Here is a 27,596-nt window from a genome sequence, read left to right on the forward strand (position 1 = left end):
TGCCTACCTGGCTCAGTCAGTGGAACATGTGACTCTCAAGCTCAAGGTTCTGAGTTTAAGCCCCACGTTGGGTATAGAGATTACTCTAAATAAAGGAATAAATAAATAAGTAAATAAATTCTAGTTGGATAGGTACATACTTGTGATTTCAGAAAATTCATACTAAGCATTTGTAAGGTGTTTCTGGAATATTTTTCAACAACCACCAAACAATTTTCTAATTCTCAGTAGACACCAACTGTGGGTCCTACAAATTTAATCAGTTCTTTCACTACCTGGAAATAGTATTAGATCCCACCAGTTAAGGACTCAGTCCTGCAAGACTGACCTCATTCATGTCAGATGCCAATCACAAGTTCAGGCTGTCACTTGTGCTTCTGATAGACTAGTTATAAATGGGAGGCTCCCATGACCCTATCCTAGGTTCTTTTAATTTGCTTGAGGAGTTCATAAAAGTCAGAGAAATATTTACTTATGTTTATCAGTTTATTATAAAAGATATTGATAAATAGCTAGATGAAGAGGTACAGAGGTGAGGTACTTTCCATAAGTACTTCTCCAAGAAGCTGGAGCTTCTTTCCCTATGGAACTGGGGTACAACACCCTCCTAGCATGTGGATACCTTCACCAACATGGAAGCTCATCAAGCTCATTAGCATCAACTCAGGCGTGTTCAAAAGGGTTAGCTATGAGTAGCAAAAGATGCCTCTCTCTTAGGAAATTAGATTTTTAGAAGCTCTGTGCTATGAACCAGGGATAGAGACCAAATGTATTTCTTACTATACCACAGAATTGATCTATTGACTTCTATTACCAATTATTTAGTCTTATTTGTTAACTGAAGTACTGCCCAGCTCCTGGAGGCGTTTTCTGATCTTGGGATACAATCTCAGGGAATGTCATGGTGCCCCTAGAGTTTGCCCTTCAGTTGTGGAGAGTTCTATTACTTTGTCTCCCAAATCATTTAGTACTGATTGTCCATTCATTAAATTATATTATTTTTCATTTGGAGGAACTATCTTTTTTCCTGGTTGCAATCTTTTTGTTGCAGCCTGTAGTTTTATGAATACAGTGTAGTCTTGTATGATATCCAATCTGAAGATAGTTCATTTTTTAAAATCTTCTCTTTGGGTGTTTTGAGTCACTTGATGGGTCATCTTAGTTAAAGTTATTTAATGCCTTTGGTTTTGTCAAATACCTGGTGAACTTTCTGACTGATGCACTAAGTTAGTAAGTTGGTAGTATGGGTTGAATTGTGTTCTTCAAAAAGATACATTGAAGCCCTACCCCCAGTACTGGTGAATGTGACTTTAATGTGAGAATAGAGTGGATAGAGTCTTTGAAGATGTAATCAATTTAAGATGAGATCACCAGCATAGGTCCTAATCCAATATGACTGTGTTCTTATAACAGGGAAATTTAGGGGCTCCTGGGTGGCTCAGTCAGTTAAGTGTCTGGCTTGTTATTTTGGCTCAGGTCATGATCTCATGGTCCTGAAATCGAGCCCCATGTAGGACTCTGTGCTGGGCTTGGAGTCTGCTTAAAATTCTCTCCCCATTTCCCTCTGCCCCTCCACCTTCTTAAAAAAAAAAAAAAAGAAAGAAAGAAAGAAGAAGAAGAAGAAGAAAGAGGAGGAGGAGGTGGAGGAGGAGGGAGGAGTAAGAGGGGGAGATGGGGGAGGAGGGGGAGGAAATTTAAGTACAGGCACACTGGGAGAAAGCCAGAATGTGACAACAGAGGCAGAGACTGGAGTGTTGCTGCTGCAAGTTGAAGACTGCCTGTAAGCCACCAGAAGCTATAAAGAGGCAAGAAGGATTCTCCCCTATATGCTTCAGAGGGAATATGGCCTCGCTGACAGGCTTAAATTCAAATGTGTAGCCTCCAAAACTGTGAGAGAACACATTTCTGTTTTCATGTATATATGCATTCATACACACACACACGATTTATTATAAGGAATTGGCTCATACGATTATGGAGGCTGACAAGTCCCAAAAACTGCAGTTGGTAAGCGAGAGACCCGAGACCCAATGTTGCAGTTCCAATGTGAATACTGGCAAGCTTGAGACCCAGGAAAAGCTGATGTCCCAGCTCAAAGCAACCCAGCAAGAAGAAACTTCCCCTCACCTGAGGGAATGTTAGCTCTTTTGTTCTATTCAGGCTTTCCACTGATTGGATGAGAGGACAATCTGTTTTATTCAGTCTACTGATTGAAAAGTTAATCTTTTCCAAAAACACCCTTGCAGACTCATCCAGAATAATGTTTGACTAAATATCTGGGCATTCCATGACCCAGTCAAGTTGACACATTAAATTGACCATCACAAATCTGCCTCTGGTCAACTTGGCACCCATACACATCTTACTAAACCACACTTAATCTTCAAATAAAGACACTAACAAGGTCATAATTCCACCTAACATGACATAACTATCCCGTGTACCACCAAAAACATATTAAACCTTCCTTAGAAGAAAAGTTTAGATCTTGGAGTGAGGTTTGCTCTTCTCTTTAATATCTTTTAACTTAAATTCTGTGATGTACAATTAGTATGTAAATATTATGATATAAAAGCAATACATTTATATACCATGATAAGGGAATAGAAGAAAGAAAACAAAGAAATAGATACATAGACACACAAATGTATTTGTAACCAAAAAAAAAAAGGAGGAAATACTCAGTGACAATTACAGTCCTCCTTTCTGTGATTGATTTTATAGTCATTGCTGGTATTTATAACTATCTTCTCTCACTGCCCATTCTGTATTCTCTTTACCTTCAGGAAGTACCTCAGCTGGGCATGTTACCTGGCTGGGGGACCCAAACCTTCATTTCTGAAGGGTTTGGGTCCTTAGTAGTCCTGCCTGGATTAAGTTGTCAAAGTTTTCCATTGACCTTCATCACAGGGCATGGCAATACCAGGAGATACCCATAAATATTCTTCCTTCCCTCCACTGTAGAGTAGCAGTCCAATTTCCCCTTGGCAGTCAGGCTCAGTTACCCCAGCCAGCACAGTAACTCCCTTCCCTGGCTATTAATGGAGAGACACAAGAAGTCCAAAGTGGCTGGGCTGTTGTCTCAACTTCCAGTTTAATAGAACATCATAATTGTGTCTCCTGGTGGAAGCATTCCTCCCTTTGGAACTAAGACCCCTAGGCCAGCAGGGCATAAAGTCATGAGAACAGGAAGCAAATATTTTGCTAGAGGGTCACCAGGGGTAATAGTAAGTGGCCTCACTCCCGTTTCTACTCCTCGATTCCTGCACTGCTTGTGGGAGAAACAGTGTCATATATCGGTTGCTGAGTCAGGGTATATATAGACTTCTGGAGAACACTTCTCCAGCCCTGTAAGGTATCGCCATCTAGCTAGCCTTATTAGCCATTTACCCTGCTGATTACTCAGAGACAACATCTCCTTCTCTTCATAGCTTTTTACTTCGAGCTTGCCATTTTTCCGGATCCCTTCTGGATTCTTGAGTGGTTTTTTTCAAAGCATTTGGGCTTTGTTTTTTCTCACAGTCTCACTTCTCAATCAATCTAATAAAATCTGCTTTTCATCATCCATACAATTCAATCTTTCCATTATTCAGAGATCCCTCAAGATGTCTTATCTGTTCATGGAAACCTTTCTTATTTTATAATTCTACTATGAATTTCTTCTCATATTTTAAGGGATTTGAGACTTAAAGGGAAGCAAATATATGTGTTTGGCTTGTTATATCTACCCGTTCTCTTGGCTTTGATGATTAAATGTCACATATTGAGACGAGAAACAAAAGACTTCTGGTTAAAAATGGTGAATTAGTGGGGTGCCTGGCTGGCTCGTTCGGTACTGCGTGCAATGCTTGACCTTACAGTTGTGAGTTTAAGCCCCACACTGGGTGTATGGCTTATTTTTAAAAAGTAAATAAAAATATTTTTAAGGGGCCCCTGGGTGGATCAGTCAGTTAAGCATCTGCCTTTGGCTCAGGTCATGATCTCAGGGTCTTGGGATGGAGTCCCACATCAGGCTCCCTGCTCCATGGGGAGTCTGCTTCTCCCTCTGCCTGCAACACCCTCTGCTTGTGCTCTCTCTTGCTATCTCTGTCACTATCTGTCTCTTGCAAGTAAATAAATAAAATCTTAAAAATATATATTTTTTAAAAATCAAGAAATACTTGTTTTAAAAAAACCCTTGTCCAAGTCTTTATTTAAAAGAATGTGGGTTAGGATGTTTTTTCTTCCTTTGTCTCCTAAAACTTCACTAAAATAAAAATGCATAAATTAAAGTGTGTGTATGTGTGTGTGTGTTTGTGTGTGTACACATATGTATAAAACACAAGAACAAATGAAATGGAGAAGGACACATAATACTATATGATAAATTTTCCAGCTTTTTTTTTTTTTTTTTTAGAGAGGAAGGGAGAGGGATTTGGTGGGGATGGGCAGAGGGAAAGGGAGAGAGAGAATCTTAAGCAGGCTCTACACCCAGCATGGAGCTCAGTCTCACAACCCTGAGATCATGACCTGAACCAAAATCAAGAATAGGACTCTTAACCGACTGAGCCACCCATGCACCCATGCACGCCAGCTTTTAAAAGATAGAGTGTGGTTGGGTGGGTAATAAATAAGTGACTGCCTGGAGTAGAGGGCATGCACAAGTTATTCACTCTGTGGAACGTCTCAGAGGGTCACCACTTAAAAGCTGAAATGAGGCTCTCAGCATGCTGCCGGCATACTTCCCTAGACCACACACGTAGGTAACCATTTCCCCACTCATGCATCTCCACCCCCTCACCAATCAAAGGACCAGAAGGTTATTCTCTGGAAAATGTGAGCCCAAGAAACTCTAGATTCAGGAAAGTCAGTCGAATGGGGGGTAGTAGTGAGGCAAGGGGCTAACAACATTGGATTAAAAGAATTATTACATATTGAACCATAAACTCCTGTATTGGTTTCCTTGTGAAGCTGTAATGAAGTACCGCAAACCACAAGTCAGTGGCTTAAATAGCAGAAATGTATTGTCTCCCAGCTCTATAGGCTAAAAGTCCAAGAATCAAAATGGAGGCAGGATTGGTCCATCTGAGTGCCGTGAGGGAGAATCTGTTCCTCTCTCTCCTAGCTTCTGGTGGTTTGCTGGCAATCTTTGATGTTCCTTGGTTTCTACTGCATCACTCCAATCTCTGTCTTTATCTTCATGTGGCATTTTTCCTGTGAGGGCATGTCTGTATTCAGATTTCCCCTTTTCACAAGGGACTGTCATATTGAATGGGGGTTCATCCTATTCTAGTATGAACTTATCTTAAGGAGCTACATCTGCAGTGATCCTATATCCAAATAAGGTCACATTCTGAGATACTGGGGGTTTAGACTTCAACATTTGAATTTGGGGGTACATAATTCAATCCATAATAGTTCCCTTACTCATCCTTTTCTCAGAATCCCAGTAATTGGGTATTCTATACACATCTTTGTCACCCCTCTCCCTGTGTGTTTGAAAAAATTGAAACCATCTAGATAAAAGATTTTAAGAAACAGACATTTGGAATTCTTCAAAAAGACTGTGTTTTGCTTCTGATTATTTTACCTGTTGTCAAGTTTCACCCATGCATACAGAGATTGCAATCAGCTCCTTAGTTCTTAAATATGAATGAGCATCCTGGAATCACTGGATACCTAAATAATGTTTCCAGTAAGGAAGAGACAGATTGAAACAGTCAGAAACAGAAAGGTCTGGAGGAAACAGACAAAATGCAGGATCAGAGGAAAGCTTTTTAAAAAATTATAATTAATAAACCCAGAGGGATAAGATACAGCAATCATAAATTTCTTTTTTCTTTTTTTAAATAAACTCTACCCATAATCTGAGATTCAAATGCCTAACTCCAAGATCAAGAGTCATATGCTCTACCAACTGAACCAGCTAGGAGTAGCCCCTGCAATTATAAATTTATAATGGGATGCGATGAAAAGTGCATGTTTACAAAAAAGGAAAGAGGTCTTAGAAATTAAAAGCAGGGTAGAATAAATGAAGGAGAGTAGATTATCAAAGAAATAATATAAATATAATATGAAATATAAAATGAAACATATGAATATATGAAAATACATATACATGATTTATATGTAAATATAATATATGTATTTCCATTTATTTCCCTGGAGACCTTCCTTCTCAACGCTTCTTCCTCTTGCTCCACTTTCAACCCGTGTTTCTCTAGGTTCAAAACAGTAGCCATCCCGGGATGTCTCCTTACTGCTTTTCTGGAAATAAGTATTTACAATCTAAAAATAACATAAAACCACCTTATAAACTAAGAAACAAGTTTGAAAAAAGCTCTAGACTTATTAATATAACAACAGATGATAAAAGACAATGAACCAATGACTTCAAGTATCAAAGAAAATTATTTTCAATCTTTTTGGCCAAAATTTTAATTATGAGGCAATGATGAAGTTATTTGTAGTTACACAACATATCAAGAAATAAATCTTCTATACATTCTTTCTTGAGAAGCTTTTGGATCATCATGCTTAAACCAAGTAATGGATTATGCAAAGCATAGATTGTGAACTGTGAGAAAGGAAGGATCTAGCCAGACAAGCAGCAAAGCAGAGACATCTCAGGATGAGCACTGTTTTGGAACTAAGGAAAAAAAAAAAAAGAAGCAGATTCAAATTTGAGCAGGGCGAAAAAGGCTGAGAAGAAAGGTCTCTGGGAAAATAAATAGGATTAATAGTTTAGTTGACATATTTTTACAGTATAAAGTTATCTGCTATAAATAGGTATATAGGTATTCGCCATATCTCTTGGTGCCTTTGAGAAAAAAGGGAACATAAGCAAAAAAAAAAAAGATATAAAATGATAAAAATTCTTACAAATAAAAAAATTGTTTGGGGTGCCTGGGTGGCTCAGTCGTTGAGCCTCTGCCTTTGGCTCAGGTCATGATCCCAGGGTCCTGGAATCAAGCCCTGCATCAGGCTCCCTGCTCAGCAGGAAGCCTGCTTCTCTCTCTCCCACTACCCAGCTTGTATTCCATCTCTCGCTGCCTCTCTCTCTGTCAAATAAATAAAATTTAAAAAAAAATTGTTTGAGAAAGGAAATACTCACAGTACACTATTCGATTCAGTGGTGAACAGTCATTTACATGGCCTATAAAAATAGAAAGATTTTTTGTTAATTTTAGCTACGTAAAAATCTTATGGTGAGAGAAAGTGTGGAATGATGATAGTGGAAAACAACAAAATGTTCATTTTTAAACATCATGTCTAAAATTGATAAATCAAAATTGTAGCATAAGCAAATTATACTGAGAGTAGAAGAAGAAATAGGTAAAAGAGGTCAAGGTAGGTGATGGGAGAACTGAAGAATAGGAAAGGGTGAGAGGGTGAGGCAGGGATACTGATTATAAATCACTTACATTGTTGGATTTTTAAATCTATATGTATGTGTTATTTTGAAGAAGTTAACAAATTTTTTTAAGATTTTTAAAATTATTTATTTGACAAAGATCACAAGTAGGCAGAGAGGCAGGCAGAGAGAGAGGGGAAGGGAAGCAGGCTCCCCGCCGAGCAGAGAGCCCGAGGTGGGGCTCGATCCCAGGACCCTGAGATCATGACCTGAGCCGAAGGCAGAGGCTTTAACCCATTGAGCCACCCAGGAACCCCGAAGTTAACAAATTTTAAAAGAACAATACAGAAGCAAAGAATATACCAAAATATGCTGATTATAATTTGAAAACATATTCATGTCTTTCCCAGATGTGGTATGATGTTTGGTGCTCTACCTACAGCCCCAAGAAAACAATTAGATTCATCAGACATTTATATTATTAGCTTCATTGTTGATACAAGTTAACAAACACAAAAGTCAACCTGATGGGCACATTTACATACACCGAATGAGTTTAAGGTTAATTGCAAAGGCAGGGAATTTTATTGTAAAACCTATAGAAATGTAGAATCTAGTCATGTTTATGTACAACTCTATGAGGATACTGGTTGCAGCATTTTGGCAGTATATGCTTTTTTCAAAAAAATTTACCGTTTTAACCATTTTTTAAAGTTTATTTATTTATAATCTCCACCCAAAGTGGGGCTTCTACTCACGACCCTGAGATCAAGAGTCACGTGCTCTACCGAGTGAGCCAGCTGGGCACCCCAGTATTTGCAATTTGAGTTACAAAAATCTGCTGCATTTTATGGGGATACCCAAAAGTGTGGATTAATAACTACATGAATTGTAGACATGAATTTCCTACTTGCGACTCTTGTGATGTCAGTGAGCTGATAATATTTTGTGTTAGCCAAAGATGCTGCATTAAGAATCTACAAGAGGAAGAGATGAAGAAGCATTAGAGAAGAAAGAAGGAAAGCTGCTAAGACAGAAAGATTAAGAATCGATGGCCATTGGTGTAGGGAAAGATTGCACCTTGATTGTTCTATGCAACTGTGATACTGAGTAGTAAAGAAATCACTATTGCACCAATAAGCAAGGGGATGCTAGGCAATGCGCTGTTAGAAAGAGTTTTCCAAAGACTGTGAATTCCAGAATAATTACGTTCATGGAGAGGAATAGAGATAAATGACAAACAATTACCAGAAATAGAGTTTCAATCCTGATTTAGTGCTGGTTTTCTGAAATAGAAAAAGCGTTTCACAGACATTATAAGTTATAAAGAACTACCTGATGATATATTATGACATTCCTCTTATTCCCATTAACTGACAGATTTTGAAACACATTGGTGGGGTTTTAGCAGTGATTAAATTTATGTTTATTATAGGCATTATTGAAACAGTGGAGTAATATATACAACTTTTGTGAACAACTAGAAAGTTTAGGCTATTTATAAAAGAAAAATACAGGGATATTAGAGTTGTAGCTTTGAAATTAACTCCCCCAGGACATACCTAGTAATGAATAACTTGGGAAAAAGAAAGATGACTTAACTTTGTAAATATGCAACTAAATTTTATGACAGTAAATTTTAAAGAATTGAACAAAAATAAGATGTTTTAAAATATTTTTTCAATATTCTCATTAATAGTGTAGATGAATCATGTGATATTGCTATTCTTTTTTTAAAAAAATATTTTATTTATTTATTCAACAGACAAGAGATCACAAGCAGGCAGAGAGGCAGGCAGAGAAAGAGAAAGGGAAGCAGGCTCCCCGCTGAGCAGAGAGCCTGATACACGGGGCTCGATCCCAGGACCCCCGGACCATGACCCCAGCCAAAGGCAGAGGCCTCAACCCACTGAGCCACCCAGGTGCCCCAATATTGCTATTCTTTAGAGTTGGGTATAACTATTGTGTTTAAAGGTTTCAGTAACAGTTCACTTCAAATTTCTACACACATATAAGTGTGTGACAAAGATAACTTTACTTGTTGTAAGTCACTCAATACACAAGAATGTGCAAAAAGTAAGTATTCTCTCTCACTGGATTCGGTATCACCACGTCAGTAATCTTGGCATATAGTGGGTGCTGACCAACTCATATATAGTTCACTTCTACGCAGTGTTTTTTTTTTCTCAAAAGTGAAAAAGTACACTTTATAATTGTTTTTACTTAGTTAATATTATAGATATCTCTTCTGATCCATACTTTTATATCACTTGAATAGCTCTGTAAATAGATGTGTCACAATTTTTTTCCCCTCTTGCTGGACATTCATAGTATTTGCATTTGTTACTATTATAATATTAAAATGAACTTCCTTTTCATATATCTTTACATATCGACTATTTGTTCCATAGGATATATTCATAAAAGTAGAATTTGCTAGATCAAAAAGAATTCCTTCAATTATTATTATTATTGAATCGGTACATGAGCAATGTAAGAAAAAATTCAGAGAGGAAAAACGAATATAAAAATAGTATTTTCCATTACACATTGATTCATATGATGCTTAAAAAGAAAAGTTTGGAGAATCTGTCATCTAATATACATACCAGCTGAAGGGACTGGATTATGATAATCATTAGTTAATATGTGGTTAGGTACACCTTTGAGTATCGATACCAGTATTCAATGGAGCTCTTGATTTCCCACACATATTGCATTAAAATGTGTGGCAGTTTTGTATTTTACAGGTATTTAAATTGGTTAATTCCATTGCTTAATAGATTTTAATCTGAAAATATGTATCACATATTTTCAATTGTATGGATTGCAAAAACTACCAGATTTTCAAAGGATATGCAGACCATTTAGTCCACAAATTTTCAATTTTTACTGCTCTTCTTGTACAAAATAAGACTTTGAGAATCAAAACAAACCAGTGATAACGGTTTGGCTAACTAATCTTATGACAAATGCTTAACCGAGCTGCTTAGAAAACAGAACAATATGTCCCCCTCCACCTCATCACAGTGTTAATGACAATGAATTATGAGACTGTATTATCACTAGAATGTATGCTCCTTGAAGGCATAAATTTATTTTCTCTGATGTCTCCAGTAGCGAGGGTAGAATTAGGTATAGGATAGGGAGGGACTCAATAAATACTAGTTGATTGCATATTATGCAAATTTAACTAAGAACTTAAGGACATGGGCTTTAAAATGATCTGATTCCAACATTTAAACGAAGAGAGGTAAGAGACATTCACTGTAGAGAGTATGCATATAAAACAATTGAAATCAAGTAACATATTGAGAAGTAGTCAGATGGAAATCATGCCCTGCATTATCAAATGCATCAGATCACAAGTAGTCCTTTTCTACCACCTAGTTTTAGCTTTCACAGGGTTAGGTTGGTTACTCTGATCCCAGGAGCATCTTTGCATCATGACATACTGTATTACAGGTACATAATACAACTCGACTTACACATAGAAAAAAATAGGAACTGTTAAGAGACCCAGAGGAACATATATTCAATTTGTTTACACTTAATAAAAGTTTTGATGAGATTCTTTAGGAAAAGTAAAGATAGACCTTTGATGGTTTCTTTATTAAACTGTAAGAAGTATTGACTGATTTTTTAAGGTCCTTTCTATCATTTTGATCCCAAGAACTATAGTTAAATATTTTATAAATTCACTAATTTTTTGTCAGACAAAGTGAATAGGAGAAATATGTGCCCTCAAAACTATGTAAAACTACTAAAAGGCAAGACAATTTTCAACTTCTTTGCATTTTTTCCACCCCTAGTAGTGAATAAGCATATAGCAAATCTTTGAAAAATGCAATAAAACATACAAAGTACAAATTAGGCCCTGGTCTTTCATAAATATTTCTAGAAGTAGAAAATTAAAATGTTTCCAATTAAAAGCACTTATTAGGTCAATTTAACTATATCACGTATGTAGTTTTTAAGGAAAAGAGCTATTTGTAGCCATAATGTGTATCTGATTTGACAAAATATATGCTTTTACATTGGCCATAAGGGCTAACAATCCTATAGAGATATAAGTAGTAGAAAAATGAAACTCAATGAAATTCTATTGATATTTTGGAACTACAAAACATATGTTACTTTAAAAAATAAAATATAGGACGTTTGGCTGGCTCAGTTGGTAGAGCATGTGACTCTTGATCTTGGGGTCATGAGTTTGAGCCCCACGTTGGGTGCAGAGATTACATAATTAAAAAAAATACAAATGTTACTGACTCACAAAAAGGACTTTCAAAAACTTTAAACAATTTCTTTTTGAAATTTATTTCTGAAAGTCACAGAGACAAAACTTTAAAAGTGACACATTTATACTAAGGATACATGCGTGAGCAAAAAAAAAAAAAAAAAGGTAAGCACGGGAATACAAAAATAAACATAGAATACAGTATTCTGAATACAAGTAGAATACCACCAGGTAAGAGTTCTATTTACCTTCGAAGTCTAGGATAGTATGGATTGAGATAAATGGTTTAGGGCAGCTACTTCACTATTCACAAGTTAATCAGTGCTGACCAGAAACTAAAGCAATTTAAGATTTTCAATGAAATTATAGGATGGATCTTCTACTTAATGAGTATGTTTTAAGGTGATCGGTACTCATTTAAAGGCAGTTGGGGCAAGTCAAACCACAGAGAGCCCTCACAAAGACTAAGCACCAAATGACGAAATGTTTGTGGCTTTCGTTTTGGGCCACTTTAAATTTTATTTTGTTTAAATGTGTTTTCCATTAACATTCACATACAAATTCTTTCAGGCAAAAGTTTTAACATGGAACTTTCTGCTTGGAGATCTTGCCAACTGTTACAATAGTTTTAAAGCAATGAATACTTCAGAACAATTCCAAGCCGATACTTCATTGGTTACAATTGTAAGATGCAGAGCTTTTTCTTTAAAGTTTTCTGGTCCCCCAAAATTCAGTAGGGCCAAATGCATTAACTGGAAGTAGCATTTGTTTAAAAAAAAAAAAAGTCTTAAAGATGATAATGGATAAAATAACTATTTAGGCTCTCATACACAATCTTTCTAAATTTTCACCCTGTAAGAAATGATTACAATGTCCTTCAGGCTTGCTATATGCCCCACATTATTAAACAAAACAGAACAAAACAAGAAATTTAACATTTCAACAAGCTAGTTAACTATTTACTGTAAGCATATAGTGAAATTCTGGAAGACATACTACCATACTTCAAGAAAACACTATTAACAGGTAAGCATGTGTTGAAGAAGGCAGTTTATAAACGAAACATTACAAACCTTATGTTTATGCATACAACTTATAAAATAGAAAAAATTGCTATTTTTCCAATAGTATAGCATCACACTAACACTATATAGTTAAGATCGAAAGTTTCTGTACACACGTCCACTACAACTCCACAGCAGCATACGCCTTAGATATTTTCATTTGTTATCCAACATATGCCAACCATGGTTTCACGGATTTGTACCAGTTTGAGCAGGCTAAAACAATCATTCTGCCTTATCTATTTAACTATGAGACAAAGTTAACCAGTTTCAGGGAACAAAAAGTTTCATAATCAGTAAAAAAACACATTAAACCTCCACAACAGGATGGAAATGCTTCTTAAGGACATGATATAATCCTAACAGGAGGATGGATTATGCCCCGAGATAAAGTGTATGTGGGAATAGTTAGGAGCCTGGAGAAATACATTAAGACATATGGGACCTAAATGATCATCAAATCAGTAATAACTACTAGAAACTCAAATGTGAATTATTGGCTTTTCTTGTGCAACATCATCCAGTTTACTGGTTAGGACTACTCAAAACTGTTCTGCCACTAGGTGTTTGTTGTTAGTGCAAATTAACATTGAAATAGGGAGCAGTCTGAATCACATGGAATTTTGAAAAATTAGAATGATTGTATATCTAACCTTATTTTTGTATTCTGAAAAATGCTATAAAACTCAATTATTTTCCTAGCTTCTTAGCTCTTCTACCATCTTAGATAATTCAAATTAAACATGGTTGCCTGCAAATTCTTTACTAGGGGAAGTAAAAGCAAAGTACATTTTGGTTATGTTTTGCTGCTGGTCTCATGTATGTGCTTTAGCAATGACAGCACTACTCCAGGCATTTATTGTGCTACTTTACATAACTAAACTTGAGGAAAAACTCGTAGTTCAAATTTTGACAAGCAATTTTTTTTTTTTTTTTTGGTGGCAGGCTTATTTTAAAATGAAAACAAAACCCACATAAAAATCTAAAAATCAGATGGGCATTTTAACAACCTGAACTAGGAACTTAAAAGTCTGTAAAAGAAACAGACATGGGAAGCTGTTTCTAAAAAATATAACTTTTTCTTACTCACTTTGGCCTTTTTTTTTTTTTAAATGAAGATTTGTGGTAAAATGACCTCAAAGAAAATTCCAAGTCACATAGGGCATTCATGTCACTGCTTTGTAATAGAAATATATTTTATAAGTATTTTAAACTTGAATGTTTTCAAGGAATTTAAGATTCTTTTTTAAAGCTCTAGTCCAAGTCTTCAGCTGTTTAGTTTTTAAAAATAGAATTTGGGTCTCCAATGGAGAGGACATAACTGGGCTAAGCTACTTTGATGACCTTACAGGACAGTGAGGTTCACACAGAGATCATTTCCTGAACATGGTTGACCTTTAACAGAACTGATTATTTCCTCACCCAAACAGTTATGCAGGATACTGCCAGATCTCCACTACAAAAATCTTGCCAGTCTTTCTAGACAATTGTTTACCATCCATGTTTAAAAACCTTGTACCACCAGAGGCAAAGCACATAAAAGTGAAAATAAGTAAACTTATTTCTAGTCTATTTACCTAAAGTCTTATAAATCATATGAAAAAATTAATGTATAGAAAGTAATTTCCTTATTTATCTGATCTGTCAGCCAAAAAATAATTACTAGTTTTCTGTAAAAACAGGAAACTCAATCATAAAATGTCTGTTTAAATTAAAACGCCAATCTTAAAATCTTTTAACATCAAGACATTAAAAAAAAAAAAAGCTTGCAAATTCAAGAGGATGCTTGAAAAAAGTTATGGTTCAAAATTTGTTTATAGTAAGAGACTAAAATCATGTCACTGCAAAATTCCCCAGGGCTTTTGGCACTGACATTGAAAGAAAGATTTTAGTCTTTTGGTCACTTGAAGCTGCTACTAAATACAATAACCCTTAAAAAAGGCGAAAAAAGACAGTGAGGAACTGAAGAATAGGTAGGTAACTACATCATATACACGCATAGTTTGAAATAAAGACAGTCATTTCTTCAAGGGATCTGAAGATATAAGAACAATTTCCCACCATCTCTTCCTTTTTGAAGAGGATCCTCTAATCAGAAATAATTCCTTTAAGTTACTGTGAGTGGTGTTGCCTGGCAGCAGCTTCAATTTCCTAGGCTAGTGTTCAATCCAAGTAATTAAGTAATCTCACAAGGAATAATCATATATGGCAACAGGGTAAAAAAGCAGGGCAGTTCTTCCATGCACAAACATTTCAGGAGAAAAACCATCAATTTTAAAGATAACCATCAGGTTTCAGGTATCCTAGCACACTCTAAACCCTAAGTTTTGCTTTACACCATTGGTGACTAAAATTAACAAGTTTTGCAGTGAGGTTTTTTTTTCTTTCTTTTTTTTGTTTTTTGTTTTTTTTTGTCTTTTTTTTTTTGCCTGCAACTATATACACATTGCAAAACTATTCTGCATCACATGATTTTAAATGAAATAAATATAAAAATGAACCACATAATCAACACATAACTTTAATACTCCACATTTATCTTGATCACAATGGTGGTAACCTCCTTGTCAACAATCTTGTGAGTTGAGGAGCTGATTCTCATTCTCATATCCATCAGGCAGATATGCTCTCCTCAGCTGGTCTGACTTAGGTATGGAGCCTCCATTCTTTACGTGGCGAGACAGGAAAGCACGGACTGCTGGGTGATCAGCCTTCTCAAGTGGGATGTTGGCTTCCAGGCACATTTTCACAAAGTCCTGGATAACACTGACTTTCTCTGTTTGCGCAGTACTGTTGCACTGAAGGGATGCAGTTAGGGGCCTCTGCTTCTTTCTTACATTCTGCTCTTCAAATTCTGCCTTCCTCTTGGTGTGAGTTTTTGACTTAAGGTGGTCACTAATGGCAGACTTGCGAACATGATTCAGAACCACATTGCAAGAAGTGCAGAAGAGTTTTCCTCCATCTTCGTGCAGCTCACCTCCAAACTCAGTGACTCGATCCAGGGGAGTCACATACAAAGCAGTCTTAGAACGGTTTCGGGCAGGTGGTGCTGTCACTACAAATCTTTCCATTCTGACTCTGAATAAGGTTCTTTCAAGACAAGAGAAACAAAAGTAAGTGTTACAACAACAGTTCATCTGCGAAGTAATTAAAAAAAAAAACCAAACAGGTATAAACATTTCAAGACTTAAAGACATCAGAAAACTTAATTCAAATTTTGTGTGTCCATTAAGTCTTAACTTACCAGAAATATGTAAGGTACTAGTTATTAGTACCAGTAACTAGTTACTAGTAACAACTAGGTCCATTCCTTGAATTTGATGAAATTCAAATAAATTAGAACTATGAAAAATGAATTCCAACTAACTCCAATGTCACTATCTTTTAGGAAAACCTAATCTGATGTCAATATTTAGGGTATTAATTATATTATTCTCATCAATTTAAATGTGTATTGAAATTTAAAAGAGATTCTACCTTCACAGTTCTAGGGCAACTGATTTTAGGAACACAATTATAGGCAACTGGGTACAAAGTTAGTTCAAATAGGTGGGCCACTAAACTGGCCTAATTCTATATGAAGATTTGTTCTGAGAAGAAAAAAAAGCAAAAACTGAAAAAGAACACAGACCAACTGCAATTAACAGCAGCAACAATGACATTAAATGTTAAAGCCAAGGTATAGAGTTCAAAGTCAGTTATTTTTTAATGTATATATGCCTCCACTGAGTTTTCTAAAGCATGATAATCAACACATGCAAAGTGCTTTTTCTAACTTATCCCCCTTTTCCATCAAAGACTAATACATTTGTTAATTATTTATTTCATTTATTAACTACTAAATGAGAACAAATCTAAGAAGTTAACACAGTGCCTAGTATATATGATAGGTGCTCAATCACAATTTGTTGATGGAATAAGTAAATGATTATGTTTACGATTTTTCCAAGTATTTAACTCAGAAGTAGCTTAATAATTTCTCAATTTACCCTAATAACAAATTTCTATGATCTTTGCCAAAACCATGACGTTACATTATGGACACTGAAAACTTGAGATACTCAACGAATGTTGTCAGTGACAACCATTTGTTCTCTGGAACTGTGCCTTTGGGCTAAGCTCTCATATTAGCCTGTATATATGAAAATAAAATGAATTTGATACAATTCAAGATGGAATGCCGTTCTCTATAAATACGTTAGAGAAAAATTCCTAAGTACATTCTCAACAACAATGCTTTAAAAGTGTAATTAGCAATAATGGAGTATTCTCTCAACCCAAACTAGAGAATTCATGATTGAGTTATAGGAAATCTCTCTCAAAAGAACTCTAAATTGCCAATGTGTTAAAACACCTGTGGACGTAAACTCAGAGACAGACTTAGTTTCACAGAAAGTCTGCAAAGTATGATAAAGTTTGGTTTTAATACATTTCAATTGTATTTTCATTAACAAATTGTTCAGTGCCTGACTCTCATGTGCCAAATACTGTATTAGGCTATAGGTTTTCCTTTTTTTTTTTTTTTTTGAAGATTTTATTTATTTATTTGACAGAGAGATCACAAGTAGGCAGAGAGGCAGAGAGAGAGAGAGAGAGAGAGAGAGGAGGAAGCAGGCTTCCTGCCAAGCAGAGAGCCCGATGCGGGACTCAATCCCAGGACCCTGAGATCATGACCTGAGCCGATGGCAGAGGCTTAACCCACTGAGCCACCCAGGCTACAGGTTTTCAACAGCAGACAAGACAGATATGATTCCTGCCCCCCAAATCGTCAGCAATGAATTAACACTACACATGCTTGTACTTTCACTCAATAGTATGAATTTTTTACTCCTATAGCAAAATCAGTCAAAATTATGATTATTTTGTTCTAAGCTTGTTATGAGAAACATTAAATATCTGTGCCCAAGAATACCTAAATCTTTCGATGTGAAAGTCGTCTCTCTTTAAATACTTAGATTTCAAACTTTAAAACAATAAACATGTTCATTATTCTGTGAAGCATAAAATGCTCAATCATTTGTGCTAACGTGAAAGGCCTATACATTCCAATGTCCTGCAACTTTCAAAAATCTGTGTTACTGCAGAGGCAAATATCCACCCAGTAGAGGATGCTCGACTTTACGGAGACACGAGTAACAAAAGTGTTTTCAACAGAAGGTAAAAATATTTTAAACGAGGAAGTTAAAAAGTTAAGAGCAGGAATTAGCCACCAAAAACGAAGCAGCAAATTATTTACTAGGTCGAAATAAAACTCAAAAGTTTTCAAGTTTAAGTGTTTACCCGATCAGTTTCCAGTTTTCTTCGTCTTGATACTCAGTAGTGAAGGGTCTCCAGCGCAAAACCAAAGACGCTTGGAATCCTGGCACTTTCGTTTGTTCAAACCCGGAGATGCCTTCTAATCAGTTTTTCAACAAGTGGTGATGGGGAAATAGTTTCTGGGCTTGCACCCTATTTTCCCTGCGGTGCCGGGAAGTCATGCCTTTACTGTAAAACATGAAAAACAAATGGAAAGAAAAAATGGGGGAGGGGGAGGGAACGAAGGGTAGATAAAAAGACGAATAAGAACGACACAGCCACCACGGAGGTGTCCGTAAAACCGCTCCCTTTAGGTTAACTCCACACAACAAATCCGGATTCCGAGGTTTACCTCAACACTCAACCCAGTCCTTTCTCAGTTGTCCGCCCCGCTTTGCACCTCTCGCGCGCCCCAGGCCCCAGGGTTCGGGAGGGGGAGGGAAAGGCGGGGCGCGGGACGTTCCCGGCGTCTAGACTCCCTCCTCCCGCGCCAAGCTCAGCACGCTGGCGCCCCACAACCCCTGCCCCGCTAGCTGGGCAGGGCCGAGACCCAGCTGCCGGCCGTGGGCCTGAGAACTCGACAGCAGAGTTGGCGGCAGTCTCAGGGGAGGAGGCGGCAGGCGCCTGGCGGAGGCGTCTGCTGTCAGGCTTCCCGTCTCCTCCCTCTTCCTCCCGCCGACAACGGCGCCCCGGCCCCGCCCCCGGCTCCCGCTTCAGGACGGAAGGCCCCGGGCCCAAAGCCCGCACCAACGGCCGGGCCCACCCTCGGCCTCCCTAGCTCCTCGGTACCGTAGGATCGGGGCCGCCGTTAGGGGAAGTGGACGAGACCCGGCCGGAAAGGAAAGGAAGAAGAAGAAAAAAAGGAGCAAGGGGGTGAGGGAGGAGGAAGACCCGTCGCCGCCGCCGCCGTCGTCGCCGTTGCCCGATCGAGCCCCGCGGCGGCCGCCGTGTCCCCCGCCGCGCCCCGTCCTCTTGCACCGCCTACGGCAAAGCTCGTAGGCGGTCCCCAGCAACCGCCGAGCAGCATTGACCAACAGACCGCGAGTCTATCAAACAGACGGCTGATTTGGCCAATGGGAGTGGAAGGGTGGGCATGTGTATGATTGGCGGCTAGACTTCTCCAATGAAAACTGGGGGCGTGGGTGGGCGGAGCCGGAAGTAGAGCCAGCCGAGAGGCCCCTGTCCGGCTGGGGCGGAGGGAAGGGGGAGGGAACTAGAGGAGGAGGAGGTTAGCCGAGGCAGCTACAGCGGCGGCGGCGTAGGGGCTGGTACGCGCTGGGCGGCGAGAGCCTCATGGCGGAGGAAGAGAGCGATCAAGAGGCCGAACGCCTCGGAGAAGAGCTCGTGGCCATTGTGGAGTCCCCGCCAGGCCCTGTTGGGTTTAGAGCTGCGGGCGACGGCAGAGGTGGCGCTGGCGGCGGCAGCTGCGGTGTCGGCGGCTTTGGGATCAGCAGTCGGGATTACTGCCGACGCTTCTGTCAGGTGAGGCTCCCGTCGGCCGCCCGGACTTGTCACCCGGGTCCTGGGCCTCCCTGCGTCTCCTGCCCTTCTCGTTCTCGAATCAGGGCTGTGTCCGGTGTTCGCTCCTCCAGCCCAACAAGGAGAGAGAGTGAAGCTCCCTTCTCCACCTATCCGGCTTGGGGTGGGGGGCAGGGAACGGGACTGGGATGACCCGCGGGTTTAGGGTTGCTGAGAAAGTGAGAGTTTGTCAGGGGTGGAGGGACTAGAGGGAAGGAGGGTCAGCTGGCAGGAAGGCTGTGTACTGACATGCCTCCTCTGCTCCAAACAGACCCCTATCTGCCCGAGGGTCCCGCCTTCTAGGTTTCCTACCCTGTTCCTTCTCACCTCACTTGGAATCTCTGGCAACATTTCCTGCCTTCCCTTCTCCGCCCCTTGCCCCCCGCATTCTCCCCTTTTTCGGAGATGGGTGGCATGCCATCTCTCTACCGCCCCCTCTCCTGTCATCGCCACCCCTCCCCCTCTGCTAGGGTCTCCTGTCATTCCCCTCACGAGATCCCAGTGGGCCAGTTCTCCAGTTGGTTTAGGTGCTGACCCACTGTTACTTTTTTGGGAGGTGGGGTTAAAGCTGTGTGGTTGTCATCTTACCTTGTCTTACCCTGGTTCCCCGACACACGTACTCCCTTTTCTAATAAACGGCTGATAGAGAAAGTAGTTTTCCTTAAACTATTGCTCGGGTTACCTCACCACCCCCTTCCATGTTTTAAATTACAGTGTATTTTATGTAGCCTGTAAAATAGTGTCCGAACGGTGACGGTAAATTATTTACTTCGTCATCTGCCACTACGATTTGATATAGTTAGAAGTGTTTGACCATAATCAAATATTAGAGCAACAAAGTACTTGTCTAGGGGTAAAATTTGTGTAATTTACATTGACATCTGCATGTATTTATAGTTTAAAAATTTCGTTCTCATTCACAACACTCTTGTTTTGCAAACTGTTTTGTAATTCTTTTTTAACACTCCTTTTAACAGTCCATTCCTTTTTAAATTTGTTTGTTATCTTGGATGTACGGGGTTCAAATCATGGCTCCAACACTTCCTAGTTTTGTTATCCTGTAACCTAAGTAACCTGCAAGTTACTTAATCATTTTGTGCCTTAGTTTCCTCTTCTGCCAAATAAGGAGAGTAATTAAATGAGTGAATATGTAAAGGATTTGAATCTTTTACATATTAATTGAATTTAGCTTCATTTCATTGTGGGAACAAGTAGGAATAAAGTTAACAAGAAGTGGGTATTGTGTTTGCTGAAATTTGATTTTATGCCTTTACAAGCATTGAAGGAAAAAGGACGGAATTGACATTTTCAGGTAAGTTTTTAACATTTTAGCTTAGATAAAATTTTTTTTTTTTTTTTTTTTTTTTTTACTCCCTCCTCCCACATCCATAGATAAGTTGGTTTGAAGGTGGAAATTGCCTTGGTATAAAGTGTGTCGATTTTCTTTGGCATTGTTCCCTATTTAGTGCCTTTCTTGAAAAAAATTTTTTTTTTTTGGTATTGGCTTTCACTGGATTTAGAGATTCAATGTCTTTACAGTACTTATTGTCTAACTGTATATTTTATATGTAGAAACCATGTTACAGGTAGACTTTGTATCTGTGGTATTTAAAATTTCTGAAAATTAGATTACATTTGATTTTTTTAATATATTCAATGGCAGGAAGTCTTTTCATTTTTTTCTGTTTTCCTTTTATATCATTAATGAGCAACTTGGTTTTGGTTACATTTAGCTTTGTTAATTTACTTGATCAGATAACTGTTAATTTCTGTAGAATTTGAAATTTTGAGGGCCAGACATTTTTGTAAAACTTTTAACTACTCTTCTATATCTTGAAATCAGTTTTAAGAACAAATTAGTAAATTTAGCCTGTGAAATACAGCATCTGAACAATGACAGTAAATTATTTTAAGAACAAATGAAGTTGATGGTTCTGTAAAACTCCACTACCTCCTAAGTATCCAAGAAAATAAACTAAACAGGAAATACTTAACAAAATTTTATTTTATATTGCTAAGTTATGAGTTAAGTTATATTGACATACTTTCATGTTACCGACTTTTACCTGAAAACTCATTACATATTTTATAGTACTCCAGATTACCAGTAGATCTGTTCTTAGGGTTCCTATCCTAGTTCTACCTTGCAGGTGAGCTTTGTGAAATTCTTTTTTGTATTAAAACTTTAAGATGGAATAAAGGATTATCCGTATTAAGTTGAATTTTATCTGTTGATTAATATGATTCTAGTATAGTAGTTCTGTTTTATTTGCCAGTAAGAGAAGCAGTGGAACATATAACTAATTCCCAAAGATTGTTTCTTTTTAAGCATTTGGTTTCCTAATGTTTACTAAGAATAATATTAAGTAACATATATTCATTAGTAAATTACTTAATCATGGGTAATCTATGAAATGGATAATATACACTTGGGTGGGTGACAGTTAACTAAATACATGAATTATACACAGAGCCTTGTGGTGTTGAGAAGAAAGGCTCCAATTTATCTTCCTTTCAGAGAGAAATATGAATCAAAATGTCTTGGCAGTTAGTTGTGTGGGTGAAGGGAGAGAGGAAGGAACACTTAAAAAGAGAGCTTCTTGTGTCTTTTACCACAAGGAGAAGTAAAACAGAAGACGGTAGGTAATGTATGTGATAAATTATGCCTTCACTCAATACTTTAATGATATACTTTTCTATTTGAGAAGCAATACCAGTAATTATAAAATCTTAAACTAAGGGAATAGCCCCTGAGATTTCAGCTAATTTTTAGATGATGAATTTGAGATATTGAAAGTGCTGGTCTCCAAATAGTTACATGGTCTAATGCTGGACTAACTGTTTCTGTCACATCTCCCTGGGCTCTTATCAGTAGACTCTGAACAAATGCTTAAATAGAATTGGCCCTTAACTGATATTTCATTTGCTTTAAGGAGGGAAGGAGGGGGAAATATAATTTTTATCGAGGGCCTACTAACTATTAAAGCCTTCGTATTGGTCTTATTACGCAAGTTACATAATAGAAATTGAGGCCTAAACAAGTTAACTTGTCTTCAGTTCCAGTAAGTGGGCAAGCTGGGATTTGAACCCAGCCTTCAATTTCTACTGAAGTGCAAACTGAAATTACAAATAAATCCTCAGGGGATGCCTGGGTGGCTCAGTATGTTGTGTCTGCCTTCAGTTCAAGTCATGATCCCAGGGTACTGGGATTGAGCCCCACATGGGGCTCCCTGCTCAGCTTCTCCCTCTCCCACTGCTGCTCCCCTTGCTTCTACTCTCTTTCTGTCAAGTAAGTAAATCTTCTAAAAAATCTTCAAATAATTATAAAATGAATTTTTTTGGGCAAGTTGTGTAAAGGGGAGAAGTAGTTACTGAAAGTACTCAGGGAATCATGGATGAAAAATTTTAAAAGTACTCTTTCATTATGCCACAGTATAAAAGATATTTGAAGAAATAGGTAATTATTATTTCTCTGACTTCTTTGGTACTGTGAACTATTTCTCTAATATATGAAGGTTGTAATAATTCAACTTACCTTGTTGTAGGTATATTGAAATGTTTTCATCATAAATTTATATACTAGCAAGTTAAGGTACTTTGTTCTTAGTTTAGTGCCAGAAAGAATATAGTGAGTGATAAAGAAATATTTCTGGAAATACTTTGATATGTTGATTAAAATAGATTTTAAATTGTTTTTTTACTACAGTAGGGTTACTAGCCATCCCATGAGGATGTCATGAGTAGAAAAGGAGAGAATGAACCTGAAGTGCTCAGTACTCTATGTGGCACATAGATAAGATTAAATAGATAGAAGCTATTAATATTTCTGTAGTGCAAAATCCTCTGACGGTTTAAGAGGGACAGTAGAGATAATCTAATCTGTAGATCGCTTATAGTTTGTATTCCACAATAAAATTTAGAGAAAATTTAGGAATGTTACATTTCTAAAATTCTGTTATTTAACTAGAAGACCCTGATGAAATACTAAATGATGTGCAAAAACAACTACGTTTTCTCAGATTTTGTTTCCTTCAGGGGGACCTTCTTTAAGTCTGGAGTTGTTTTTGATTGTCTTCATTGGGGGTTGCTATTGGCATAATGTGGGCAGGGGCCAGAGAGTCTGTTGAACATGCACAGGGCAGCCCCAACAACGAAGAATTATCTGACCCAAAATACCAAGAGTGCCAATGTTGAGAAACCCCACTATAACCTTACCTTGAAACTCAGTGGATACTTTATGTCTGTAATATTGATACAAATGGCAAAAATATATTTTTTAAAATACATGCTAATGTTTCTTTAGAGAAATTAAAATTTAAGCTTTTTAAAAAAAGTTTTATTTATTTAAGTAATCTCTGCACACAACGTGGGGCTTAAACTCATGACCCTGAGATCAAGGGTTATGTGCTCTTCCAACTGAACCAGCCAGGCGCCCCTAGAGAAATTAAAATTTAATTGTTTTTGGGAAGTATGGTCTTTATTTTTTAGTCTTAATATAGAATTTACATAGTATTTATAGTTGAGTAGTTTCTTAGGGTATAAGAATACATTATTAACAATTCTTACTATTAATTGGGATTATTTTTTATTTTTAATTTTTATAAATGTTTTATATGTATTTATTTTAAAAGGTCCTGTGGGACTTAAATATCAGGAATTGAATTTTGCTTCTAATAGAAACCTGACTTAAAGAGCTTAAACAGTTGTATCCATTTATTTTTTATGTGAAAAGTCTTGAATGGATAGTTGGAAATGATATGGTGGCTTTGTCATCATAGTGCCATCATTTGCTTTTTCTTATCAGTCATCGTTGTCTTATCTCAGGTTTGCCTCGTGACTCTAGATAATTGCTGCAGTTCCAGCCATCACATCTGAGTTCTAAGTAGTAGGAACAGGGTGTGTCTGGGTAAGACATACATTGCCTAAATCTACTCAGTGACTTCAATTTCCACCTTGTTAGCTATCCCCATTGGGGAAAAAAAAGTTAGGACGTTTTAATATTTTTTTGTATTATTTTTCCTGATAAATACATGTCTATGATTCTGCTAGTAAGGGAGAAAAAAACAAGGATATTAGGATATTAGACTACCAGTCGTGTCTGTCTCCGCAACCACCCCCCCAGCTTATCATAAAAAGCTGCAGTCATACTCTGTCCCGTTCTTAACCCACATATTCCCTGGAGGCAATCACTTACAACTATTTTAGCTCTTAGGATTTTTACCTCCATGTTTATACTTTTTTTTCCTTGTTAGGGATATGATCAGTTAGCCTAGAGGAGGTAGGGAGTACCTTATGGACTCACTCTTCAGTTTGTACACTTTGATTTTACCACACCCTCCCAACTTTCCTCTATATTGCTTCCCTTCCTTCTGACCCCTTCCTCCTCTGCCCATTTTCCGAGCCTCTTATAGTCCAGCCTCTTCAGAGAATCCTGAGTTTCCATTGATCTGGTAGGGGAAGGGATCTAGGGGAGACTACTGTTTTTCACTCTCACCTCCACTTTTGAAAGATACATGGTGTTTCAAATTCCTGAGATTTTCTGGTATTTCTCAGTACAAATTAACTTGTTCTTGAATTCCCTCCCTCCTTTCTAAATAATAGCTATCTGAATGTTGTCATCTTTCTCTTCTCATTGTTTTCTTCCTTGTGGGTTTAGGTCTTTTGAAACAAAAATATTTTTACTGTTATTTCAGTGGATTTTTCAAGTGGGAGCAGAAATAAATGTGTGTTCAATCTGCCATATTTAACTAGAAATCTCAAATTCATTTTTCAGCTCAATAAAGAATAATAGACATGAAAGATGATGAAAAGGAAAAGAACTGAAACTAATTCAAAGTGATTAACTTACTTTTGAAAAGGAGTGTCCTACTCCTGTTGTACTTTGTAGTGAATATACAGAGCTAGAAATAGTTTCATCACACAGATTTACTTTGTGCATTCTTTTTGGCAAAATAATTTGTATTACTAAATTGCAAATTAAAATTTTAGCTTTTTAAAAATGGTTTTCAAAATTTGACGCATTTGGGACATTTCCAGTGTTCATAAAAGGTGAATTCCATGGAAACACATTAATTTATTATAATTAGGAAAAACAAAGCAAAGTGAACCCTAAATCTTGATGGCTATATTTGGGGAGCTAACTGCTTTGTTGCTGTTGTTGTTTAATGTGTTTTAAATTGACTTTCAAAATTGAATGGTACTTATTGTTCCTTATGACATTATTTATGATAGCAAATCCTTGACAATAACTTTAATGACTAAAGTTAGGGGAATTGTTATATGTAGTAGAATCCTATGTTCTCCTGAGAGACATATTTTTAAATATTTATTCAAATGGGAAACTGTTCATGCTATAATATCTACTGAAAAGGCATAGGAACGGGTAATTCCATTTTTGTAAATAAAAAAGACTGAAAAGAAATATACCAAATTGTTAATAAATGGATAACTTCTTCATGATAAATTTATAACTGAATTTGATTGTTTTATTTACAGTTATTAATTTTTTTATATTTTCTTGATTAAACCAACTATCTTTATAATCAGAGGAAAAATAAAAGTATAAAAAAAACACTATTTTTTACTCTTCCTACCTTCTTGTCTTATTTTCTGTGAATAAATGCTGTAAATGCCAGATTACTTGAGTATGATAAAATGTGAACTCCTTGTACTAAGAGTATGTAACTTTAAAAAAAATGAATTGGTTATGTGAACTTATAAAGATCATTTTAGGTTAACCAATGAAACTGTAAATTTAAATAACTTCTTTATATACAATCTTGCATTAAAAATATGTCCATATTGCTTTCTAATAACCACCCATCATACTGGCTTAAAAAAAGTCAATCTCAGTTTTAACTTTGTAGATAAAATGGTAGGAGAAAATATTTTTAAATGAAGTTCATTGCTTTTAAGTATTTTAATGATACCATCATTTGCAGTTCTGCCAAACAGAAGTGAGGCACCGGTTGTGCTATTACTGTTGGCACTGAATCTTGATTTTTCTGCCAAAAAGTACTAAACTATACCTTAGTGATCACAAACAAAAAGAGAATTTTAAATTAAATTTAAGAAAGCTATGGTAAAATCAGTGTCTGATAAGTTATTTGAAACCATAAATAAGATCAGTAAACTATGGTTAATTGGTATACCATTTTAAGTGCATTAATATGCAGTGGTAAGAATAGTAGAACATTTAAAATCTAAACTAGTTTACTTAACTAAATATTAATTCTGGTTACATTGTAGTTATTTATAGCAGTACCTTGTCTAAATTAGAGAGTATTTTTAAGTTTTGTAATTTCCAATAAATCTAATACTAGATAGGTAACCTTTAGCCTTCATATAATATATATCACATTGATTTCTTAGCTCCCTATTTCTCTGACAGGTCAGCTCATTACTTCAGCAGTATGCTCTATTCACCATGGGTCTGTTCCTATTATGAGACCCAATCAGTATCACCTGGTTAGAGCCATGGTGGAATACCGCTGACAAACTCAAGGTGAGAGGAATTCTGTCCGAATAATTTGTTGCATACGATCCTATGAAGTCTAGTACACTGCACTCTGTACCAAACGCTGGGTATACTCAACTCTTCAAAGCAGAAGTGAGTATGAAAATAGCTGAAAGGCTTTCCATCTAGGCAGTAGGGAAAAAAGTCATTGATATTATAGTTGAAGCTTGTCAGTTATATAAGGTACTGGGTCTGTAGAAGTAAGCAAACAGGTATTGTCTTTGCTTTTGTATAAAATTATAACTTTGATAAGTTCTTTGAAGAATAGGTATATAATACAATAAAATAGGGCTTAATAAGACTCTTGCCTATTTTTGGATTCTTGGGCAAGTTGAGGTCTGCTGGGAGTTTTTGGTTTAGTTTGAACATGTTGAATTTTAGATGCCTTTCCTCAGCCAAGGAGGGATTTTAAAGATAGCTGAATTTATAGAATCCAGAGTGCTGAAGTGAGATCTGGTCATCCTAGCTATGTGGATGGATGGTATTTGAAGAAACCATGTGGATGAATGAGCTAACATGGGAGACAATATGGAATGGGAAAAGAAGGAGGACTTAGAAATGAACCTTCAGCAACTCCACAGTTAAATTTCCTGTTAGAAAACATTGAGTCTTCAAATGAAATCTGAGAAG

The 27,596-nt window shown here is 37.1% G+C and overlaps 2 protein-coding genes across 6 annotated transcripts in view; one reads left to right on the forward strand and one right to left on the reverse strand.

The window, feature by feature from the left end:
• Positions 1-15,142: 15,142 nt before the first annotated feature.
• On the reverse strand, positions 15,143-18,920 carry CGGBP1 (CGG triplet repeat binding protein 1). 4 transcript variants are annotated; one of them, XR_013968358.1, is made up of 3 exons: positions 18,824-18,920; positions 17,918-18,121; positions 15,143-15,727 (listed from the first exon to the last, which is right to left on the reverse strand). XR_013968358.1 is itself a non-coding variant. In XM_080829489.1 (2 exons), the coding sequence occupies exon 2, from the start codon at positions 15,706-15,708 to the stop codon at positions 15,205-15,207; it is 504 nt and encodes a 167-aa protein (XP_080685615.1). In that variant the 5' UTR covers positions 15,709-15,727; positions 17,918-18,058; the 3' UTR covers positions 15,143-15,204. The 4 variants fall into 4 exon arrangements, 1 of the variants encoding a protein (XP_080685615.1); XR_013968359.1 differs by having other exon boundaries at positions 18,722-18,920; XR_013968360.1 differs by having other exon boundaries at positions 18,285-18,911.
• Positions 18,921-19,126: 206 nt separating this feature from the next.
• ZNF654 (zinc finger protein 654) overlaps positions 19,127-27,596 on the forward strand; it is an 84,499-nt gene continuing 76,029 nt past the window's right edge. The window contains exon 1 of one of the 2 annotated variants that reach the window (XM_080829468.1): positions 19,127-19,414. In XM_080829468.1, coding sequence (XP_080685594.1) covers positions 19,226-19,414 — 189 coding nt within the window. In that variant the 5' untranslated portion in view covers positions 19,127-19,225. The remainder of the gene's footprint in view (positions 19,415-27,596) is intronic. The other variant, XM_080829469.1, reaches the window with a different exon arrangement.

The sequence above is a fragment of the Martes martes genome (genome assembly GCF_963455335.1).
Source record: "Martes martes genome assembly, chromosome: 1".
Lineage (NCBI taxonomy): Eukaryota > Metazoa > Chordata > Mammalia > Carnivora > Mustelidae > Martes > Martes martes.